Source organism: Pyrus communis, chromosome 12 (assembly GCF_963583255.1).
Source record: "Pyrus communis chromosome 12, drPyrComm1.1, whole genome shotgun sequence".
NCBI classification, from domain to species: Eukaryota; Viridiplantae; Streptophyta; class Magnoliopsida; order Rosales; family Rosaceae; genus Pyrus; species Pyrus communis.
Window position 1 is genome coordinate 19,272,357 of NC_084814.1, and position 17,812 is coordinate 19,290,168.

Here is a 17,812-nt window from a genome sequence, read left to right on the forward strand (position 1 = left end):
CGTAACAAATGATTCATAGGATTTAGGCAAAGAATTCATCAGGATCAACGTTTTGTCTTCATCCTTAATCGTCTCTTCTAAATTCATTTTGTCTTCATCCTTAATCGTCTCTTCTAAATTCAACAATTCAGCAATCATTTTGTTAAACTCTTCGAGATGATCAATCATCTTTGTTCCTTCCTTATATTGGAAACGATAAAGCTTACTCTTAAGATAAAGTCTATTTTCTGCATTCTTTTTCAAATATTTGGACTCCAGTGTATCCCATAGTTCTTTGGCCGATGAAATATTCATCACACCATATTTTTGTGCCTTGCCAAGACATAACCGAATTGTGGAACATGTATGCGCATTCAGCCGCTGTAATTCCTCCTTCTTCATCGACATAGGCGTATCTTCAAGTACTACTAGTAGTCCTTGTTGTATCAACACATCCTTAACTTTGCACTGCCACATAGCGAAGTTATTGGTCCTGACGAACTTCTTGATCTCGAACCTAGCACTTTGCACTAATGTTTTGGTAACCTCAGTGCCCCCATCATCTCCACTCTTGCTGGAGTCATCAGGTTTTGTCATTGTTTTGGCTTAATCACTGAACCAAGCTCTAATACCACTTGTTGGAACACAAGCAAGATGACTAAACCAAAACAATCACAAAGATATGAACAACGGAAGCTCACTTTATTAATCAATAAAGGATTACAAAAGAACTCACAATAAACTTCACAATAGTTCTGCTGCCTCTCAAGTCTCTCAAATTCACACACCCTAACGTTAAGGTTTACACATATTTATACTAGACAACCTAGCCACAAACCTAATCCCAAACTAAGTTAGAATCCAAACACCACCTGAAAACTTGCGTCCAAGTTTCCTATACTCATTGCAACTAGGATTCCTACTTTAGTTAAGAATACAATTCTAATTTCATACCAAATCCAACATCTGTGACCACCGGAAGAAAGCGACCTCCGATTGATAATCTTGGGCTGAATGACATGATTCTGGATCCGGCCAAAGCTGCATGATCTCCCATGCTGTTGCATTTTTTGGTCACGTTTATCTTCATTCCTACTTTACAACTCATATGATGGGGAAAAAAAGTTTCATAAAGCTGGGTTGATGTGTATAATCCAATATCAAATGTATTTTAGGGCCTACCGGCCTATATATTTGAGGGGAATGACTCACATGCATTATGCACCCCTTTGGATCGTTACTATGACTTCTCGGTTGGTTATCGACACAATGCCACGTGTAAGATATCTTTACATGAATATATCTCTGGTATAAGATGCAGTAGTTGCAGTGTACTAATGAGGTACACGTAAGTTGTTATTTGATAACCCTTTTGCATTTAATATGTGATTCCTTGTAAATAAAAAAGAAAACTTGTGTGTTTGTGTAGCTAATTTTCCGCATTTCTTCAACTTTACTTTTTAATATAAATCTGTAACCGGTTTAATTTGTGCATACTTTTCGAAAACAAATAACAGAAAACTGAAAATTGTCCCTTCCCATTTCCTCTTAGCTCTTGAAGAACCCTTTCAATTGTGGGTCACATTACATATCATAATAACAATAATAAAAAGTTCTACCTTGCTTTTTGTTCACACAAAAACAGAAGTGTATCTTTTTTGAATTCATGGAAAACTTAACAGCTTCCTAATTTTGGAATTAGACCCCTAATCAAAATTAAGCCAAAATATGAACCACCCACCCCCCCCCCCCCCCCCCCCCCCCCCCCCCGGGGCAACAACACACAAGCCAAATAAAAAAAAAAAAGGCAAAAAAAGAAAGAAATTAGAAGTGTCAGAAAAGAAGTTTGCAGATTTGCATGTGTTGCTTAAAGCAAACAAGATTCAGTTGCGGAAGTGGCAGCAGCAGCAGAAGGCCACCACTGGAAAAGTACCGGTGCCGCTGTCATCAACTGTCTTTTACCGCCGCAGTAAAAAATTTCCCTCTTCCCCCGCATCTAGTTCGCTAGATTTTAACCCAGAGTGGTAAAAAAGTTGGTACTGTGAGTCTACGTCAGTGTGCCTGTGATTAGGCAGACTTTTTTTTTAATTAATTAATTGTAAATTAGTTTATAAACACTTAAGAGATGTTTTATCCACACTCGATTTTTTACTTCTTACACATTTATTGTTAATTTTTATCATGTAATCTTTTTCAATTCATCAAATCCGATATTCGTAAATCAAAAAGTATTTGAAAGTAAAAAAAAACGTGGAAATATCACACTCCAGAATTAAATGGGTATGGAACTTTGTTAGGCCTGCAGGATTAAAAAGTGGTAAAAAGGGGATTCGTTATTTTCATAGTACAAAAGTAGAAGTAAAGGTACAACTTTCATTTGCAAAAGATAATACCCTATTTTTTCTTGGATTTGTTGAAAGAAGAATTTGTACTTGTTGGGACAACAACTTTCAATGTAATTACAAGAGGAAAATGGTTCGAAAAGAGAAGTGAAGTTTGCACTTAATTCCCTCTCGCATTTGGATCGAATCAATTAAAAGATGAGATATTATATTCACACATCTCAAATTATTCTTCTCATATTTTTTTAATTTTTTAATATTTCTACAAAATACTAACACTTGATAGAAAAATATTTAAAAAGTAAAAGAGTGTGGAAGAAGTAATTTAAGATGTGTGAATATAATCTCTCTCAAAAGATAATCACGGGTGATAAAGCAACATGAGCGTGGCACAATGTTAAAAAGATTGTGGAAATCATCTCTCTTTAGAAAAGTTTAGGTCCTCTATCTACGTTTTTTATGATTATTTACCACAATGATTATATCTTTTACATGTGGTTTAATTTGGTCCTCATTTTAATGATTATGTCAAATTTTTTTGTTGCATTAACAACTTACGCGATTTGGCATAGAAGATTGAAGCGGGACACATCGCATATTTAACAGCAATCCGTTATTGCATATAGACATTTAAGTTATGTAAATTTAATACAGATGCAATTGTTATCGTTTAAAAAGAAAGGGAATCCTTAGATCTTTGGAATTCGCTGCATAGCTAGCGACAAAAGGCAGGAAATTGTGTCAGAGTTTATTAATCAAATGAATCAGGATGACATTGTTGATCATATAAATTGACCGAGTTCAGTTGAATTAACTCTTTTCAGAGTGCGACATAGAGGTTTAAAGTGGGACAAATGACGTTGTTGATCATATAAATTGGGAGGAAAATAATTAACGAATACTAGTTAGTTGAAGTAACTCTTCTTGGAGTGTGTCAGAGTGAATTAAAGTAAGATAGATGACATATCTAAAAGCAATCGGTTACAGGATAAAAAAGGTTAAAGTCACGTAAAGTTAATACATAAACGACCATTATCTCTTAAAAGGAAATGAAATCAGATAAATTTTAGGTTTGTTTAGTTGCGTTGTATTCTTCTCTCAAGGAGGAAATATGTATACAACTACAATGACGTCTGGTGTATTTAATCCATATAATGTGTTAGAATTTATTCTTTAAACAAATCAGAATTACCAATCACGATATATAAAATGTTTGTTTCCATATGATGTAATAAAACAAACCAAAATAAAATCCTTGTAATTGCTTGTTAGTGCTTTGCCTTTTGCATTTTTGACCTTATATTACTTATTAGTGTTTGTTGAGGATAGACATGAGAGTTGGTGACGTCTTTTATTGAATAATCGGTTAAAATTAAACCCCGTGGATAGAGGAAATCAAGACATGTCAAAAATATGACATCGTAAAAGTGTTGGCCGGTAAGTTGTCCTAATCCGTGTCAAAATCCTTTTGGGATTAGAACCTACATCCATATGGATTTTGGGTCACCGGACAGACTGGTAATTTCATAATTCCCCATCTAAAAATAACCAATTTTCTGAAATAATCCCTATATGGAAAGGATATCCAAGCAAAGAATTTAAGACCACCATGGTATGTTGGGTAATTTCGAGCCAAAACGCAGGGTATAAATATAAACGAATTGCTGGATGCACAGCTCTCCGTCGTCTATATACGCAACGCGTCTGAAAGCTTGCGAAATCTCTCTCTTTCCGTGTCGCTCTCGCTTTGGATTCCGCCGCTCGACGACGCTGTTTCGACGAACCTAGGGATCGGATAAACCTCGTCGGTCCGGATAGATCCGAATAGCCTGATCCGATCCAGCTTGGTAATCTCTCTATCTATTGCGTTCCTAGATCTCTCTGGGTTGAAAGTTTTGTCTCGGATCATTTAATCGGATTGCTATTGTTTGCATTAAGCGTAATTGAGATGAATTTGACTGAAAACTGTTTGGTTTTGCAATCTGCGGTGATTGATAGATCTTGTGATCCGAACGGTTAATTCTGCTGTTTTTTTACCATGTCGTATTGGATGTGTCGTTGTCGTATTGATGCACGTCGTTGTTGGTATGGAATTTGGATCTGAATGGTGTCGTTCTGATACGGATTTGGTTGGTGGTGTTTGTAAAGATTGTAGCTTTGCATGTTGCGTTGGAGAGATATTTAATGTTAATTGTGATTTGGTGATTAAAATTTAATTGGGTTGTGGCTTTTTTGAATTTTAATTGGGTTGTGTTGTTTGAAATTTAATTGGGTTTTTGTTGATGTGTTTTTTTTGGAATGTCGTGGTGTAGATCTCTGTCAAACTATAGAAGGCTGTTGAGATGGCATCATCAACAGCTTCCACAGGATGGTACAGAGGGAGAGTGAAGGCTGTGCCTTCAGGGGACTCCTTGGTCGTCATGGCCCTCACAGCCAACAAGGCCGGACCCCCACCGGAAAGAACCATCACTCTGTCATCGCTTATGGCTCCAAAACTGGTAAAACGATTAACATCCTTTGTGTTTCATCCACCTATGTATTTTTAATTTGGCGTTTGCATTGAATTGTTGTAAATTCTTGGTCTTTTCGTCCATTTGAGACTTATAATTACAGATGATGGTTCTGTTTTAGCTCAATTTTTTGATCGCTGACATTTCTGAATGGCTTTTGCTATTGTGATGTTTTTTATTGCTAGGCTCGTAGAGATGGCCAGGATGAGCCATTTGCATGGGGCAGCAGGGAGTTTCTGAGGAAACTCTGCATAGGAAAGGTGCTTATTTTAAATACTTGCTTGTGCTTTATTATCTCCATACTAGTCATCTTTCATAATAATGTCCATGATGCATCCACCTCATTATATTTTCCAAACAGGAGGTGGCTTTCAGAGTGGACTATGTTGTACAACAGATAGGGCGGGAATTCGGCTCGGTTTTCCTTGGTGACAAGAATCTTGCGATGCTGGTTGTTGCTGAAGGCTGGGCAAAGGTAGTTATCTTTTCACTTCTATTGGATGCTGATTGTTTATTTAATGTTTATTTCTAATGGCTGTAAGCTGAATCCTGTTTGTGCAGGTCAAGGAGGGTAAGCAAGGTCCACAGAAAGCAGAAGCGAGTCCTTACATTGCAGAGCTGCTACGTCTCCAAGAGCAAGCTAGGACCGAGGGCCTTGGTCTTCATAGCAAGGTTTGTACTTAAATTCTTTCCCTCCTTTTTTCTTATATTGTACATCTAATATGTTGCAGCATGTTGAAAGTTGACTTCAAACTTGTTATGTATTTGACGACATGAAACATGATTATTTTGTTCATAATTACAGGTTCCTGGTGCTGGTGAAGCATCCAAAAGGAATCTACCTCCCTCTGCTATCGGGAATGCTGGCAACTTAGATGCCGTGAGTCTGTTGGCTGAAAATAAGGGCAGGCCAATGGAATGTATTGTTGAGCAGGTTCGGGATGGAAGCACAGTTAGGGCCTACTTGCTTCCGGATTTTCAGTTTGTCCAAGTATTCGTTGCAGGAATTCAGGTATGTTTTCTTTCTTCAATCTGGACATGTATGCATAAGATTTTGTTCATATCTGATTTTTGTTCTGAAAGTAATAACATGTATATATAACATAATTTCTCTATTCCAATTAGGCCCCATCGGTGGGAAGGAGACCTATAACATCAGACATAGTTACTGAACCAGAAACAACTTCCGATAAAACAAACGGGGATGTTTCTTCTGAACCTCGAGCCCCTCTAACTTCTGCTCAAAGGATTCTAGCTTCAACAGCATCGTCTGTTGAAGTTGCCGCAGATCCATTTGCATTGGAAGCTAAACATTTTACAGAAATTCGTGTGTTGCATAGAGATGTAAGCAACTTTCTATTGCAGGTTATCTTGGACATTGTTATTACAATTTTATCAATATCGTGGTCGATTTATAGGTCCGCATCGTTCTGGAAGGCAATGACAAGTTCAGTAATTTGATTGGGTCAGTATATTACCCTGATGGGGACTCGGCGAAAGACTTGGCCCTGGAGCTTGTTGAAAATGTAAGAGCTTAAACTGTGCAGTGATTTTAAATTTAACATTATTGATGACTAATGTTTTCTTGTCCCCGACTGTTGAAATATTTATGGCATGCTTTCAATCTTTCTGTGCAGCTTATTGCATGCTTTATTGTCAGATTGTAAATCTCTTATACCCTCCCTGAGACTCATATTTAGGGCGTACTGACAATCTTTTGTTTAGGGTTATGCAAAATACGTTGAATGGAGTGCAAGCACGCTGGAAGACGATGTGAAGCGGCGGCTGAAGACTGCAGAGCTTCAAGCAAAGAAAAACAAGTTGAGGATTTGGACAAACTACACAGCCCCACCTACAAATTCAAAAGCAATTCATAACCAGAATTTCACAGGAAAGGTAGTATGTAATGAAAGTTATGGTTATGTATGTTTATCACAACATTATGATTTGTCCTGTTATATGTACTCATGTAATTGATTTTCTTTCTTCCAGGTTGTGGAGGTTGTAAGTGGGGACTGTGTGATTGTCGCTGATGATTCTGTTCCATTTGGCAGTCCACTGGCGGAGAGGCGAGTTAATCTTTCAAGTATTAGGTGTCCGAAAATGGGCAATCCTCGTAGAGAAGAAAAGCCAGCTCCATATGCTCGTGAAGCCAAAGAGTTCCTGAGAACACGCCTCATTGGACGTCAAGTATGAGATCTAGTTTTGATTCAATGTTTTCTTCATGATAGAAGTCTCTCTCTTAGTTCCAAATAAATTTTAATATTTCCATTTGGCATGTTTTGTAGGTAAATGTTCAAATGGAGTATTCAAGGAAGGTCAGCCCCGGAGAGGGAGCTGCAGCTACTTCTGGACCTGCCGATTCCAGGGTAATGGATTTTGGAACAGTTTTGCTTGCATCTCCTACCAAGGCTGAGGGTGATGACACCCCAGCACCTGCTTCATCTGCGACTGCCAGCCAGCAGGCTGGTGTGAATGTTGCTGAGATGGTGGTTTCACGTGGCTTTGGCACTGTTATTAAACATCGAGATTTTGAGGAGAGATCAAACTATTATGATGCCCTTATGTCAGCAGAAGCACGTGCTACTGCTGGAAAGAAAGGATTACATTCTGCCAAGGAATCTCCAGTCATGCACATTACAGACTTGACAGTGGTGAGTAATAAAATAATATGTCACTCATATCTTCCTCAATTGATGTGTCTAACAATCGGTATGTAATTTCACTCCTTCCTTAATTGGTGTTGTCTCTAACAGGCATCAGCAAAGAAAGCCAGGGACTTCTTTCCATTCTTACAGAAAAGGAGGAAAATTCCTGCCATTGTGGAATATGTCCTCAGTGGGCATCGTTTTAAATTACTGATTCCCAAGGAAACATGCAGCATTGCCTTCGCATTCTCTGGTGTCAGATGTCCTGGGCGTGAGGAGCCATATTCAGAAGAAGCAATTGCGCTCATGAGACGAAGAATTATGCAGAGAGATGTTGAGGTAATCCCATTTAACATTAAATTCTTGTTGCCGCTTAGTTATGTTCTTGCTTTGATGAAATTATGTCTTTTACAGATTGAAGTCGAGACTGTTGATAGAACTGGGACCTTCTTGGGATCTTTGTGGGAGTCAAAGACCAATGTGGCGGTTGCCCTCGTTGAAGCTGGCCTTGCAAAATATCAGAATTCCTTTGGCGGTGAAATCCCTGATGGGCACCTTCTTGAAAAAGCTGAGGAATCTGCAAAAAGGCAGAAACTGAAAGTATGTGAAGCAACATACCTACATTATTACAGCTGTCTTCCTGTTAACTATGTTAATTTACATTCTCTTTTTGCAGATTTGGGAGAACTACGTAGAAGGAGAGGAGGTTCCCAATGGTTCAGCTGTCGACAACACCAAACAGAAAGAAGTGCTAAAGGTACTTGGAATGCAATTGCATTTTATTATTGCCCATTCTACATGTTGTAAAATGTTAAGTAACATCTATCTTGTTCCTTACTTTCAGGTAGCGGTGACAGAGGTTTTGGGAAGTGGTAAATTTTATGTTCAGACAATTGGGGATCAGAAAATTGCCTCTATTCAGCAACAGCTTGCATCTTTGAACCTTCAAGAAGCTCCCGTAATTGGGGCTTATAATCCTAAGAAGGGTGACATTGTCCTTGCTCAGTTTAGTGCAGATAATTCTTGGAACAGAGCAATGGTGAGTTACAACCCTAAACATCAGTTTTATTTTCCGATTGTAATAAATTTTTAATCTTGAGTTATTTCAGTGCATTAGCATACATTTTTTCCCTTTCATCCCTTCCCTATTTAAAATAAATTGTTAATGTGTTATTTATATACTTCTGCTAGCAATTTTTCCAAGAAAAAGAGTGGCCGGATGATAAAAACATAGCCAGTTGATAATCATATTCCCTTGATGAACACTATATTTACCTCAAGTCTTTTGTTTCCAGGAAAAGTGATGTTCTTATCATCTGGCATTAAATTATAGGTTTCTCTATATTCATAGAAGGCAAGTCTGTTGATGTTACACACACATTTGACAGGAAGTGAACTATATGATGCAAATGAAATGAATTTCTTTATCTGTGAAATCTTTCTTCTTGTTTTACAATTGCTAGTTTTGATATAGTAAGTTTCACCAACGTTCATAAGTAGCATGATAGTTTACATTTTCCTTGCACTACAATTGCATCTGATTATGTGATTTGTACACTGAATGTTCTTCTATTCAGTCTTCAAAATTTTCAAATTTTTTAATATGTGTATGTCTTCATGCAAAGATTGTCAATGCACCTCGAGGAGCTGTGGAATCCCCTAAAGACAAGTTTGAAGTGTTCTATATAGATTATGGTAATCAAGAATTTGTCCCTTACAGCCAGATACGGCCTCTTGACCCATCAGTTTCCTCTGCACCCGGTCTTGCTCAATTATGCAGCCTTGCATACGTTAAAGTCCCGGCCTTGGAGGAGGACTTTGGTCAAGAAGCAGCTGAGTATCTAAGTGAGCACACATTAAACAGTGCCAATGAATTTCGGGCCATGATTGAGGAAAGGGATCTTTCAGGGGGAAAAGTTAAGGGCCAGGGAACTGGACCAGTGCTTGTTGTGACTCTTGTTGCTGTGGATGCTGAGATCAGCGTGAACGCCGCCATGCTTCAGGTTTGAGTTGTAGCCCTTTTTTCTAGTTATGGTAGCTTTAAATCTCATCTTTTAAATTCTTTTCTGCTGCCCTTTACAATCCTACCCGTGATACGCATACCACTGTTTTGCTCGAAATCAAAGGAAGGATTTATTAGTCTGTTGTGTACTGATATCCATGCTTCAATCAAACAGAACCCTCATCATATATTAATATATATTGCTTGTTCCGAATCTTTCAAACTTTATTTTTTCGTAATGTCTTGCTGAATCTCATCTGTTCAAATTTGTGGAATTTTCAGGAAGGACTTGCAAGGCTAGAGAAAATGAAGAAACGTGAAACCAAGGAGAGGAAGACGGCAATTGAGAACTTGGAAAAGTTCCAGGAAGAAGCGAGGACCGATAGGCGGGGGATGTGGCGCTACGGAGACATCCAGTCCGACGATGAGGACGTTCCTTCCGTTAGGAAAGCCACAGCTGCTGGCAAGCGATGAATATACAGTTATACTGACGGAAGCTAAGTTACAAAAACAAGTATGGCGTAAGATGAGTTTAAGTTATAGGCATATATCATATGCTGTTTAGAGAAAGAAGAAAAAAGGAACCTTGTGTTGCAGTTGAGTTTTGTTTTCGGTCTTTGGATTGTCTGTTTTTTTTAGATGAGAGGGAACATATTTTTTTTTTTTTTTAACAAAATTCGAATAAGGTAAACGTTTAATTAGACAATTTTGTCTGTCGATCAGAAAGCTTGACATTTAATTAGTGTTTTTCATTTATTTATATATCGGGCATAAATTTCCAAATTTTATGTTATAAAGATGATTTTTTAAAAACTTTTTAGCAAAAATGGTTATTGAGATTGACATAACTTCTTATTTTGGTTCTTGATATTGTTCACCGTCAATCATTTTGGTTCTTTCATGAAAATTATCTGTTAAAATTGAGAAACCCTTTGCTTGAACTGATGATTTCTTTAATTTAACGAAATTTTTTCACAGAATTACAGTTAAGAAAATGATTGAGGGGGACAATCTCAGGGACCTTAGGAATCAAAGTAATGTATTGCACAAATCTCAATGATCATTTTGGTTAAAAGCTAAAAGCTTTTATGCAGAGCAAACAGATTATCTATTATTCTGACTACAAGTTTGGTTCTTATGTGTATACAGATGACGGGATGGCTCTATTGGCACTCAAAAATTTTTAACATCTTATTTCCTTCGCACGCAGAAGATCTTTAAAAACACAACAATTTTATTTTTTATAAAATTTGTGACTCGTGAGTTTTTAGTCGGTTTTGCAGACTTCTGCATATAACGTCAAAGTCAAATTGCAGCAGAAGTTAGCGGGTTTATTAGACTGGATCAGGATCCTCGTTAAGGGTGAGGATCATTTTGAGCAAATCTATCATACCGTTCAAATTTTATTCAACGGTTATAATTATTATAATTTTTAGAGGAGCTCTCTGTTTGTAGTCGTTGGATAAAATTTGAACGGCCCGATGAGTTTGTTCAGGAGGATCCTCATCCTTAGCTAAAGAGAGGATCATGATCCTATTAGACTTGGATTCTCCCCCTTCTTGTCCCTTTTTACTATAAACGGTTCAAAAGAAACCTAATGGTTTAAAGTTGTGCCACATGTTTAATGAGCTTTATTTTATTTATTTTTTATTGCTTTTTTTAATAATTCTTTTTCTTCTACCCTCGGCCCCACACCACTATTTACCCTCCTACACACCAAATATAGTTTACGCCTCGGGTTGATTTTGACTCTATAGTAGAACTTGGCAGTTGAGCTGCTGGGAAAGTCAGAAGAAATTCTTGAATTGTATTGTCCTCATCAATTTGTTCAACAACCCTCATATGCGTTACATAATTGTTCAACAACCCTCATATGCGTTACTTTATAAGGAGGAGATGAAATGGAAGATACATAGGAGGGGAGATAATTATCCCCACTTCCTCCCTTTAATTTTGCTGAAGTTTTGTAAGAAAAAAGGTTCTAAAAAACGTTAGGCGTTAGTCGGGCGGGAGATTGGCCCCTAGCGCCTAGGCGGTTTGGCTGGGTCTAGGCGACTTAGGCGGATTTAGATAAATTTTTTATATATCTTGTAAATAAGTATATACTGATACTTGCAAAAAATTATACTTGTAAGAAATCTTTGAATAAGATAGTAAGGGTGCATTTGTTGCACCGGACTATCTCGGACTGGACTAACTTCAGGGACTAAGCTGGATTGGCTTGGCTTGGACTAAGCAGTACTAAAATTGTAAAGCGTTTGATACAGTACTGGACTAGCCAGGACTAAATTTTTATTTTTTATTTTTTATATTTAATTATGAAAACTTCCACTTTCTTGTTTAAAAAACATTTTTTTAAAGAGATAAAAGATGCTTTATTGAAAATATCATTCATCTCACAAACAAAACGGGGAAAGGATTTTGCTTTTACATGAAAGTCTACATATTTTTTTCACCATCATGAGCTATCAATACATGTACAAGTTGCAACTACTTGTGCTTAAACTTGAGTTCATTCACATATTCTTCAATGCCCTTAACCTAATTATGTAGATCTCGAGTGTTTCAATTGCAACCGCACAGGCTACGGGGTGTCCAGAATATGTAATCCCATGAGAAAAAGAACACAAGGTCTAGTTTAATGTTGTATTTGTCACTACTATACGTGTAGCCAAGCTTTCCAAATGCACAAATTACATCGCTCCAAATGCACAGATTGCATCATCATAAATAGAATGCAACAATTGTCTATGGTCCCGCAGTGTGCAATACAAATGGAGCTGGAAGATCAAACTTTTGTGGGCAGTCAGTGTGCAATACAAGGGGAACCATAAACACATGAGCAATGAACGATAATTTGGTAGATAATATTTTGAGTGTTGTTTATTAACACTAAAGTTAAACTAATGCCACCAAGGACAACTCAATTTATGTCGGTATTAAAATTTAAATCAATTCGAAGATTCTAAAATACTAAAACAGCAATTGGCTAATTCAAATGCGGAACTAATTACCTATTTGAGGAGAGTTTCACCGTCATTGACAGTCTTCGAGGTCCATACTTATTTTGTAGCACCACATTCCTTCCCTTTGAACCCAATGCAACTCCAACCAACTCTGCCACCATGTCCACCCCTACCTGCACCCACCACCGCCACCAATTCAGCCATTAAATTAACCCACTTCACATCTACCTACATCATTCAAATTTAAACAAATTCTAAGATTCTAAATTACATACAGAGCATCAATTCTAAGAATCATACACAAGCGAAGGTTTTAGTCGACGCGAGTCCCGATTAATACCATTAAACGTAGTCCTTGTTGCTAACAAACATGGGCTTGGACTAATTATTAGTCCAGTCCAGTCTAGTGAGGCTTAGTGAAGGTAAACAAACACACTCTAAAAGAATAATCAAATGCGTATCTACAACCTTACATAATAAGCGGAAGGTTCCCGAAAACATTGAGGAGAAACCTTACATAATCAGCGGAAGGTTCCCGAAAACATTGAGGAGAAACCTACATAATAAGGATTTGACCCAAACAGTGTCACGTTTCTCTCACTAGATATCACTTGACCCCAAAGAAATTAAAAAAAAAAAATAGAAAATACCATAAATAGTTTATATTCTTGCAAGTAATTAGGGCTTGCATCAGATATTCTACTGCAAAATAAGACCAAGATATATGGATTTGTAAATATAAATAGCATGATTCAATAGAGGGAAAACAACATGTAAATAGCATGATTAAATAGAGGAAAAACAACATGTGGGTTAAGGTTGGATCCATATATGGCTAAGAGGAGAGTGCACCATCAACAACTTTTGCTTAGGTCTTCCACAATTTTAGACCTGAAACTTTGGGTTTACTTCTTCTAAATTAGAATCAAACTCACAATTAACCGGAAAATTTGCGTCTTAACTCGAGAGTTTAACTGTTTAATGTATTATGCGGGTCTCATGAATATGATTCTATAAAATGATACATTTATAAAACTCAGTCAACCTAATCATTTCTATTGTATATCTGAAAAATCAAACTCAAATGAACCGTTGTGAAAACTATTGATATGGACAATCGTAATTGAATGTATAGCTAGTAATTAATATGAGAACATTTTTATCAATGTCAAATAAAATCCTTACTCCGTCACTTGTTGTGCAACCTCTTGTACACTGAAATCAATCACATAGGACATTTAACAATTTTTTCCCTCCTCTCACTTTCCTCTTTTTCTCTTTATAAGGATGTTATTTTTAAATGTTGACGTGCTTTAATTATGACCGTTCAAATAAAAAGAGATTAAAAGAGAGAAATATTTGTAGATGAGAGAATCCTACTCTTCATATGTTTGGGGACAAAACTTTCCCGAAACCAGTCATCTTTTCGGTTCTTTTTTTTTTTCAATTTATTTAGTTGTGTTTAATAAATAGACCACTTCCAAATGGTCAATTTTGGACATATCCAAATTTGGCCAAAACTCTACACCAATTTTACCGTATTAGATTAGAATATTTCTCCAACAAAAAACATAAGGTCATGCTGTAAAAGCAATTGTTTGTTTTGGTCATTGGAAACTTGAAAGGAACTATCACAGCTTAATTAATGAGTCATTTACACTCCTCCTGATGCATTTAACTGTTTCAACACAAAAGGCTAAAAAACACAAACAAAAAAGAAAAAGAAAAATATTGCCAACAGTCATGAATAACCTACAAAAACAAAACTAGGCTCAAAATTTGAAGATAATGGAAGTGAAAATCGTCATCGGTAGCTTCCTCCCTCTTCTCCGCCTCAGTTTTCACGCCTGGTCGTCGTCCTTCTGCGAGGAGCAGCGGCTCCTTCCTTCTCACTCTCAGATGAAGTACCTTCCTTCTCCTTCTCGTCTTCCTTCGCAGCTGCACTGCTTGAAGCAGCAGTGGCTCCGGTGGTTTTCTTCTCAACTCTTGCCTGCATAAAGATAAAGCAACATTTAGCAACAAGCAACATCAGTAGCTACAACTACTTCTTTTGGTCTTTTTGAGGAGCTTCGGCACTCACAGGTTTCTTTCCGCCGAAGAGTAGCTTGACAAAGACAGTGAAGATGATCACCACAATCGCGATAAGGATGCCAACGGTGAGATTTGGTTGTTCCTCTGCCTTCTCGATGAGATCCTGCACCAAACAAGCTTGGATTTTAGATTGCGTTCAGGAAAATCACCCTCAAAAGGGATAATAAACGAAAGACTTATGACTTACAACGATCTTAGGCTTGTGGGAACTCAAGAAGGGAAGATCTGCGACTGTGTAGAGGAGGTCAAATATTTTCTTCTGCAGGAAATAGAAATACGATCATCAGTAACTGTACCAAGTAACCATCAAATAAATTCCATAAGAACAGCTGTATAGAATTGATAAGCTGCAAAACATTTACCTGGACGGTGGCAAGGAACCCATCTGTGCCTTGAACATCTTCCTCTTCCTTCGACTTCTCTTTCTCAACTTCAAATTTTGGTTTCCAAGCGGTCTCTCTGTATGTTTGTGCAACTTTCTCGTCCTTCGCTATCAAAATGTTGTCAAACAATATACCATCTTGCATCGTCCAGATCTCAATGCCGACAGCTGCGATAGGCTCAAAGTTGGGTTTGTCAGCTTCAAAGTAGCTGGGGTTTGGAATCTCCTGAGGCTTCCAGATACCCTTGTAACTGGGGTTATCGATAAGTGGGGCATGCCATTTTCCCTTGTAAGCTGGGTTCCTCTTCATTGGCTTCTTCCATTCACCGCAACCAGGGGCGGTCACACACTTCGGGTTCTCGATCCTTGGGGCTTCCCATTCACCATCCTCCTCATCATCCCAGTCTTCTGGTTTCGTGGAATCAGGATCATCTATCTCCTCAGGCTCATCATCCAACCATCCTTCAGGTTTCTCTGCTTCTTCATCTACAATTTCCATTGGGGCATCCTCATCCCAGTCCTCCGGCTTTACAGCATTTGGGTCTTGAATCTTGGCTCTCTCATCCCAATCCTCAGGCTTCTTATCCTCTGGATCAGGGATTGTCTTGGTAGGAATAAGAGGTGGCATGAAATCATCAGCCGATAGGAAATTCGCCTTCTTCTTCTCTTCCCCATCAACCAGAATTACCAACTCGTTATTGGGTTTAAGAATGGCAGTGTACACATGAGTAAGTTTGTCAGCTGGGACAGAGGGTGGAGTCGTCAAATGGTGTTCAACGTACTCCCCGCTCTTGGGGTTCTTGTGCTTGAAAATGAAGTGAACCTTGTTTGTGAGCCCACATTTGTCAGGTCCAAACATGATCGAATAAGGAGACTCATTGTCGAATATCTTAGGTTCCCATCCAGCCTCCTGAGGTCGAAGGTATTTCAGATAGGCACCACCACATTCAAGCCCGTTCTGGAGACGAGTCTCAAATTGGAGGACAATAGTTCCATCATTCAGACTCTCAGGCTTCTCAAGCTCCTTCACTATTGCGTACTTCTTGGCAGGCTCACTCACAAGAAGCCCGTAATCCTCATGTCCCTCGCTCTTCGAGTGACTCCACACACCTAAACCCAAATTAGACATCCCCATAAGTTTGCAACTCAAAATACAGCAAGAAATGCACCCAAATCATGATCGACGAGCTAAAATTTATAAATTAGATAAGCAGGGGACATATAATTCTATATTTCTGTTATGATTCCTGGCCACTATGATTCACAAAAACTATACGATGCCCCAAGAACAAAATCCAAGCACACAATGAATATTTCCATTAAAACATACAGACCCGTCACTGCTAACTATCTCATTATAAATCTAGAGGAATCAAAAGGTGCAATTTCGCTTCTAAACATTTGTATCGTTGTTTAACTCCACTTAAATCTATTAGCTTAACAGTTTACAAAACAACATTTTAAACTACCATAACCTACGGAGGGAGGGGGATTCAAGCTCGAGTGCAAGGGGAACTCAGACACAATTGCAAAGCGGCCACGGCATTGTACGCAATGAATAATTCCATTAAAACATACAGACTCATCACTGATAACTATCTCATTATAAATCTAGAGGAAACAAATGGTGCAATTTTCGCATTGAAACATTTGTATCGTTGTTTAACTCCACTCAAATCTATTAGCTTAACAGTATACAAAACAACATTCTAAACTACTATAATCTACGGGGGAGGGTGATCCGACCTCGGGTGCAAGGGGAACTCGAACACGAATGCAAAGCGGCCCAGGCACACTGCCCTGGTCAACTGACATAACCCACATCTACGTTAACGCAAATATTCAAGTTCAACATACATCGAAACCATTAATATCATTCAGATCGATGGATCGATCATACACCGATCCAATAACTACAAACAAATACAAACATTCACACACATCTAAGATATCATCTTTTTTTCTCTTAAATTAGAAAGAAAGAACGGACCTTGGTACTCTTCTTTGCTAGAAACGATCCATCGGCCCTCGAATGCGTCATCAAACGAATCGTAAAATACCTAAATTCACAAATTAATCGAAATTGGTAAGAATTTGGGATTCAAATCTGAGATTCAAATCATGAAATTGCAATTACAAATGAGACGATTCGAATTACCGTATCGTCGGAAGCAGATAGCTGCTGAAATGCAAAGCAAGCTACCAGCACCAGCAGCACCGGAAGAACACCACCGCGAACCCTAACCATCTTTCTCTCTCTAAAACTCTCTCTCTCCTCTGTATCTCTCTCACTCTCTCTCGTCGAAGTTCCTAGACGAGTCCGCTCTCTCTGGGAAAGGGTTCTGAGCCTTGTACATATAGATCTGCACAACACTGCCTTCGACTTGCTTCGGCCAATCAAATCACGTGCCACGTTCAATGGACCAATGAGATCCCGCCACGTCAAAAACTTGACGCATCGTTGCGTCCCTTGCGAGTTACGACCAACCTTTTGGTTCTGTTCTTTCTCGTGACTGGGCCGGGTCAAAAGTCCAAATGAGTATTTGAAATTTCTCAATTCTTTTTTGGTTTTATTGTACGATGAAATTTCACTTATGCTTTTTTAGGTCTCTATCTATGGAATTGAATCCTCGTCGGATCCCCTCCTTGAGATCTAGAGATCAACGCACACGAATCGTTGATTAAAGATCATAAGGCTACAATTTTTTTATTTTTTATATTTTTCATGCAAAACGAGGTTGTTTTACTTTTAAAAATATTTAATTGTAGACGCACTATTTTTTTTATCAACAATACGTGTGCGTTGATTCTTAGGATCCCCAGAAAGGGGATTCGGCGAGGATCCAATTCCTCTATCTATTAAGAGTTTGGGAGTCTTTTAATTTTGAGAAG

The 17,812-nt window shown here is 38.1% G+C and overlaps 2 protein-coding genes across 2 annotated transcripts; one reads left to right on the forward strand and one right to left on the reverse strand.

Annotated features, from left to right (window-relative positions):
• Positions 1 to 3,988: 3,988 nt before the first annotated feature.
• On the forward strand, positions 3,989 to 10,146 carry LOC137710545 (ribonuclease TUDOR 2). The gene is made up of 17 exons (XM_068449606.1): positions 3,989 to 4,168; positions 4,634 to 4,819; positions 5,017 to 5,091; positions 5,193 to 5,306; positions 5,393 to 5,503; positions 5,637 to 5,843; positions 5,957 to 6,175; positions 6,250 to 6,357; positions 6,557 to 6,727; positions 6,824 to 7,021; positions 7,120 to 7,485; positions 7,588 to 7,818; positions 7,894 to 8,079; positions 8,156 to 8,236; positions 8,324 to 8,518; positions 9,105 to 9,482; positions 9,764 to 10,146. Exons 2-17 carry the CDS (start codon positions 4,664 to 4,666, stop codon positions 9,953 to 9,955), a joined length of 2,988 nt encoding a protein of 995 aa, XP_068305707.1. The 5' UTR covers positions 3,989 to 4,168; positions 4,634 to 4,663; the 3' UTR covers positions 9,956 to 10,146.
• A 3,886-nt stretch (positions 10,147 to 14,032) lies between these two features.
• LOC137710371 (calnexin homolog) lies at positions 14,033 to 17,277 on the reverse strand. Its single transcript, XM_068449329.1, is given in 7 exon segments — positions 14,033 to 14,437; positions 14,528 to 14,641; positions 14,726 to 14,797; positions 14,901 to 16,030; positions 16,911 to 16,980; positions 17,079 to 17,210; positions 17,212 to 17,277. Coding segments are annotated over 7 exon segments (1,740 nt in total). The 3' UTR covers positions 14,033 to 14,281.
• Positions 17,278 to 17,812: the final 535 nt, after the last annotated feature.